This window comes from Manihot esculenta, chromosome 9 (assembly GCF_001659605.2).
Source record: "Manihot esculenta cultivar AM560-2 chromosome 9, M.esculenta_v8, whole genome shotgun sequence".
NCBI classification, from domain to species: Eukaryota; Viridiplantae; Streptophyta; class Magnoliopsida; order Malpighiales; family Euphorbiaceae; genus Manihot; species Manihot esculenta.
Genome location: NC_035169.2, coordinates 11,451,445 through 11,458,447, shown reverse-complemented (window position 1 = coordinate 11,458,447; position 7,003 = coordinate 11,451,445). Strand labels below are relative to the sequence as shown.

General features: G+C 31.9%; 1 protein-coding gene across 1 annotated transcript; it reads left to right on the top strand.

Annotated features, from left to right (window-relative positions):
• The first annotated feature begins 1,289 nt into the window (after positions 1–1,289).
• On the top strand, positions 1,290–3,925 carry LOC110622855 (zinc finger protein JACKDAW). The gene is made up of 3 exons (XM_021767539.2): positions 1,290–1,842; positions 1,975–2,371; positions 2,565–3,925. The coding sequence occupies exons 1-3, from the start codon at positions 1,698–1,700 to the stop codon at positions 3,577–3,579; spliced, it is 1,557 nt and encodes a 518-aa protein (XP_021623231.1). The 5' UTR covers positions 1,290–1,697; the 3' UTR covers positions 3,580–3,925.
• The last annotated feature ends 3,078 nt before the right edge of the window (positions 3,926–7,003 follow it).

Sequence of the window (7,003 nt, the reverse complement as noted above, 5' to 3'; positions counted from 1 at the left end):
TCTGAAAATTGAATATCTGAAAAGTGTATTAATTAAATCTAGTAAGTTTAAGAGAATATTATTACATATTTACTTTTAAAATATATTAAATAATTCACATAATTTTTAAAAAATTTAATTAAAAAATTCATTTCGTTGAGTTTTATTTTTTTTTATTTGAAAACTGAAAATCAGAATAATAGAATCTGATATATTTTAAATTTACGTAAATATATTTATCATCGGATTAAATATGTGAATACCATTTTAATATTATTATTATTAATTTCAATATCACAAGTTAATATATAAATTATGATAGCAGTACTAAAATTTAATGGAAAACTCTTTAATTAATATAAATTGTAAAATTTATTTAATATATTTTTAAAAATATAAAAATTAAATAGCAATTTTTCACTAAGTTCAGATGAACAAAGGTGCAACACCAGAATTCACAGAAATGAGGTCCCACATTCACATTAACGCTAGTGAGTGAGAGAGACAGTGTCACGGACCGTCCTATCAACTTTCTCGGGAAACGAAACTTACCCACTATCCCTTTTCTCTTCTCTCTCTCTCTCTCTCTCTCACCCTGCAATTTCTGTAACTTTCCCTTCCACCAAACAGCAACCAAAGCTGCATTCTAAATTCGGTCCAACTTTTAATTATGATATAATCATTCATTTCCTGATCAACAGCAATAAAGGCAATCAACTTTCCAAAATGATCCTCCCCCTCTTCTTTCTCTTTTCAAACCCTCAGAATAATAATAACTTAAACATTAATCAATCCCATCATTTAACTGTCTACACCAGCGTGCCATTGCCACAACAACTCCTACATGCACATGCATTACCTTAATTATTACTTTATTCTTTTTTAGTATATAATATTCAGAAATTTATGGCAGAGTAGATTTATTAAAGAGCAAAACTTTTTTTTTAATTTTAAAAATATTATATATTTAAAATTTGAATTTGAAAACTCTAATTTTAAGTGAAAGAATTTATGTTATCTCAGATAACCTATTGAAATAATTATTACATTGTTCTAATATAATTGGAGTTTGAATCCAAAAAAGGCTACAAACAGACAAAAGCTAACCTACTACACTGCCACTGTTCCACATTCTGGTTTGGTTTCCAAGCCACCACCTTTCACACGAGCTCTTCTACTGCCATCGTGTGTGCGTTTTGAGAGAGAGTGGGTGGGGTGGGGTGGCCCATTCAAGTCCGTACCTGACCGACTTTGAGGATACGGCCATACGGGTGGTGAGATAAGACCATGGTCTCTATGCTTAAAAAAATCTGAGACCAGGATAATGAAAGAGAGAGAGAGACCAGAAAGGGGTTAAGCTAGAGTTAGAGAATAAAGAAGAGATGATTTTTGGTTTTTTCTTTTGAAATCAAAACAAAGAGAAAACCAGATCTCTGTGACTCTGAATATTTCTCGTAAGGAGAGTCTCAAGTTTGGACTATTGTTTCTTTTAGTGGTTGAGTGTTTAAAGATTCAAGCTTTGATGAGTTGTTCTTGTCTTTAGGCACAATTAGAAACTACAAAGAGATAATGAGTCCGTAGTTATGTTGAAAAATATACCAAAGATTTAGCTGTTTGTGTTTGGAGAAACTCTTGTTTTTTTGTTTGTACAGTTTTATCTCTTTCTGTAAGGTTTCTTGGTCTGTTGTGTGACAACTTCTCTTAAGTTCATTTTACATATGCAAATGATGTCTGATGATGCTTTCTCCATTCCTTCTTCCATTCCAGGGTTTGCTCCTCAACAACAGATCAATGCAAACCCTAACCCTAAACCTAATTCTAATCATGCTCCCAAGAAGAAGAGAAATTTGCCTGGAACACCTGGTAATTAACTATACCCATGTTTATTCTTCCCTTTTGATTCGTACCCTTAATTTTCTTTACTTCTTTATGCAAGTTTTAGGCCTCTCTAGCTAATTTTCAATTGAATAGTAAGTCATAGCTGTGTCTTTACAGATCCAGATGCTGAAGTTATTGCTTTATCCCCGAAGACTCTCATGGCTACAAACCGATTCATATGCGAAATATGCAATAAAGGTTTTCAAAGAGACCAAAACTTGCAGCTTCATCGGAGAGGTCACAATCTTCCATGGAAGCTAAAGCAAAGGACCAACAAAGAAGTCAGAAAGAAAGTGTATCTATGCCCAGTAAAGACCTGCGTTCACCATGATCCATCGAGAGCTCTCGGCGATCTCACGGGAATAAAAAAGCATTACAGCCGGAAACATGGAGAGAAGAAATGGAAGTGTGAGAAGTGTTCAAAGAAATATGCAGTTCAATCTGACTGGAAAGCTCACTCCAAGACTTGTGGGACTAGAGAATATAAATGTGATTGTGGGACTTTATTTTCCAGGTATCAGTACTCAGCTTTCTCCCTTGTTTTTAATAATATTTCTTCTGTTTTGCTTTCTTTTGATAAGCATCATATAAGAAATAAATGCTGTAGAGGGTTTCATTTTGGCTTTTGGATAGCAATTTAATGCTTCACTTCATTAATGAGTACCAGGTAGATATGCAAATATTTCTAATTAATATACTTGGAACAGGAAAGATAGCTTTATCACCCATAGAGCCTTTTGTGATGCCTTAGCTGAAGAAAGTGCAAGAATCAATTCAGCTGCAGCAACCAGCCTAAATTTCAGAAATGATACAGTTAATTTGCCTCATCATGGAGGTTCAGGCCGTGGAGTTCAAGAGATTTCTGGCATTTCCCAATTCAGTTCCTCAGGTTTTAGACCGGATTTCAATGGCTTGCCCTCTCTAAATGCTGATCAACAAAAGTCTGGATTGTCCCTGTGGCTAAATCAGGCAAATCCTGAGATCAATCCTGCTGATATTTTGGTTAATCATTCTAATCTTTATGCATCTCCAAGTTCAACTGGCTTGCCTGAGATGATGCAAATAAGATCAAATCTTTATGGTTCATCATCCACCACCAAATTTGGTAACTTGACCTTAACAGGACTGCCTCATGGACTTAAAGAAGAAGGAGGTGGAAATAAGCCTAATATTGTAATGGATTCATTGCCTTCTCTCTACTCCGATAATCATCAGCATAAGCAATCAAAGCCAGCTGCTTCCATGTCCGCCACTGCTCTGCTTCAAAAGGCAGCTCAAATGGGTTCTACAAGAAGCAATCAATCTTTCCTTGGAAGCAACAATTGTGGACTAATGAGCTCTTCCTCTTCATCCAATTCAACCAACCTCACCACTCTCAGTGAGAACAGAAACGAGCAGCTGCACCAAGTTTTCCAAAATGTTAACAAGCAACCTGCAGAAAGTAATTTAACAGTAACAAAGAGTAGTGCACCTATGGGCGACGCTGTAATGGTCGTATCAAGTGGTCTTGATCAAGTTGTGATGCAATCTACAGTAAAACAAAATGATCACCCAGTTCAGTTGAAGCTGCGACCAGGTTCAAATTCCATACAAAGTGGTTTAACCAGAGATTTTCTTGGCATGAGTGATCAATCTGGGCGCCCATTTTTACCCCAAGAGTTAGCTAAATTTGTTTCAATGAGCTCAGCTATGGGTCTAAGTCAATTCACTAGCAATCCCTGATGAGGACTCACGTTGGTTACACCACATCGTACGTACCGAAATTTAAATCCCACAAGCAAGAAGCAGATACTAAGAAACCCGAGTTTGAAACCGAGAACGAGACTCGCTTGGTGGTGGAATCGGTGGAGAGAATCCAGGCCAGGACAAGGAAGGCTTGTGAAGGTATAGTGGGTGGCCCAGTGGATGCTTATCTGAAGTGACAAAACAATGAGCTAGTCAACTCTAAGTTTTGCATGTTCTCGTTGTTTTCTTATATTTTGCTGTTTTCCTTTGTTCTCTTCTTGTTTTATCTCATGTCTTAACTCTCTTATCCTCTCTATATATTTCTAGTATATTTAGTTATTTACCTCTGCTAGCTCTTTTCTTGAAATTTAAGGGCACAGAAAACTACGTACAACACAATTCACTCAAAAAAAAATCCGGCAATCTCATCCAAGATGGTGGGTTTATTTGGAATTAATTGAGCATATGTATGTACAATTTTTTTTTTTTTACTCATTTAGCCAGACTGAAATCTACTACATATTATTGAGTTAAAATTCGTTCGTTTATAATATCTTTATATAATTGTAGAAATAATCACAAATTCTTTAGGAAATAAGAGGGTTGTATGTATGGTAAATCTATATAACGTGCGCAGTTGGTTTTCTTACTATTTGTTTAATGTGGGTTTAGCAAGTAGTTGTGATATAATAGAGATTAGGTAGGCCTTACAAGCCTCTTTGTGCTTAGATCATGAAGTGCTTTAGTGTCTTATTAACGGGGAAGAATCTAGGTCTAGGCAGGGGTGAGCAGTATTCGGTTCAGATAAAAAAACTGACCGAATCGAATTAATTTAAAAGTTCAGTTTGATTTTTTTATTTATTTCGATTCGGTTTGGTTTTTAATTTTAAAATTTTTAATTATTTTAATTTGGTTCGATTTTAATCAGAAAAAATAAAAAAAATCAAACCAAACCGATTAGTGATAATAATATATTATTTTCAATAATATAGAAAAATTAGATCATATTAAAATTAAAATATTTTAATTAAACCTTAAAATATAAAAATAAAATATAAAAATAAAAAAATTTAGTAAAAATTAAAACCGATCAAATCGAATTGAATCCAATTGAATCAGACCGGTTCAGTTTGATTCGGTTTCTAATCAAAATCGATTCGATTTGATTTTTATAAATACTAAAATTTTAATTTTCGTTTTATTCAGTTCGATTCGATTTTAAACCGAACCGACCGAATGCTCACCCCTGAATTTTAAGTCTGCATACAAGTATATTATCCTACAATTTTTCTTTTTAGTTTAATTAAAGTTATTTCAACATTATGAGATTATAATTAAATTATATTCATATCGAATCAGTTTATTGAAAAATAAATTCGACAAATAGATATATTATTTTATAAATTAATATATCAAAAGGAAATGATATAGTATTTTTTTTTTCTTGAATTTTATTTCCCTGTATGGAAGTCCAAATTAAGAATCAAAGATCAGTCTCTAACATATTTCTTGCTTGCCTTTGAAAATTAGGTGAGAAATTGGACTGTAAGTTGAAAAAACTATGCTAGAAGAACTATACAAAAAAGTAACTTCAACTTTTCAGCCTTTAGGCTTCCTCTCGAGAAAGAGGGGAAAATAGAGGGAGATAAGACAAGCATGCATGTCCTACGCTCACGTATAATTAGAAGTATTAAAATCTTAATTATTCTTTAATTTTAATCCTTGTGTTTATAATTGAGATTAATTTTCAGATTCTTGCGTTAATTTCTTTATATTTTGCATTAAACCCTAACTACAAAGGAACTTTTATTTTCTCGTGAAGATTAGAGATGAAACAGAATCAACACCAATGGAAATCCACGAATTCTCTATCTCATTGATTTAAAGAGATTGCAACTTTTTTCTTTCCTTTTTTTTATTTTTTTTAATTTTTTGGAAATGAGTAGTGCCTTTTTATTGGTACTTGTTTCGACCAGCTTTTGGAGACCTGGGTCGACGAACCCCTATGTCTTTGGAGTTTGAAACGTTTCGAGTAGCATTTCTCTCATCACTATGTTTCGCAGACACCAAACAAACTCTGATTATAAAACTATTAACTTGTCATTATAGGATTCTAAGATAGATTATTTTTATTTTTTCTAGGAATTCTATTATATGGTTACTTTCAATTTGGGTCATCTTCTCTGAACAGGACAAGCACGAATCACTAAATAACACTTGAATTAAACCAAATCAAAAATAAAATAAATAATAGCGATAAAAATCCTCATTTTCATGTGTTTTCAAATTTTAATCTTAAATTTTCAATTTTCGTATCACAATTCAAAATTTTAAATTTTTTAAAAACTATTCAATTTAAAAAGAAAAATAAAAAAAATGTGATTTTATAACCGTGTCAAACTAAAAAATAATTTGAATAGATTAAAGGGAGCTGCGACCACTATTCAGTTTAAATTAAAAAAATTGATCAAACTGAATCAATTTAAAATTTTAATTTGATTTTTATTTATTTCTATTCAGTTTGATTTTTAATTTTAAAAACTTTTATTATCTTAGTTCGGTTTAGTTTTTATAAAAAATAAATCAAATTGAACCGATTAGTGATAATAATATATTATTTTTAATAATATAGAGAGATTAGATCATATTAAAGTTAAAATATTTTAATTAAATTTTAAAATACTAAAAATAAGTGTAAAAAGTAAAAAATTTATTAAAAATTTAAATCGATTAAATCGAACCGAATCAAACTGAATCAGACCAATTCAGTTTGATTCGATTTCTAAAATCATTTTGATTCGATTTTCATAAATACTAAAATTTCAATTTTCAATTTATTCTATTCGGTTCAGTTTTAAAACCAACCAACCTAATGCAAACCCTAATTAGAAGTTGAGATTACACTTTTATCACTGAAAAAAAAAAGCTAAAAAATGACACAGATTTTTTTTTTTTTAAATGGAATGACACATAGATTATTACTTATATAAAATTACACTTTTATTAATTTTCTTTTCCAGATCGGAGAAATTTTCTTTGAATTTTTATAGAAGAATGATAAAATTGAATTGTAAAAATGCATAAATTTCAGAATTTGTAGTGTCATTAAGCCTTGTTCTTATTTTCTTTGGCATATTAAAATGTTTTGCATACTTGTATGCTTCGTTATTGGGCTCAGGTATCCGACCTCAAAGCCCATAGGCCAATTGCACACCCGTCCACACAATTTTCATATTTTTTCATTTAAAGCCCAAAATATAGCCAGAAATAAAGGGAACATTATAGTTCACGTGGCAAGTTTTTACTTGATAGGACAGCTGACTAAGCTGCATTGTTATTCCACGTGTAGAAAAATGATAGGTAGTAGATACGTGTATTGACACAGCGGAATCCCTCCACGGGCCTTCTTCAACCTTTCTCC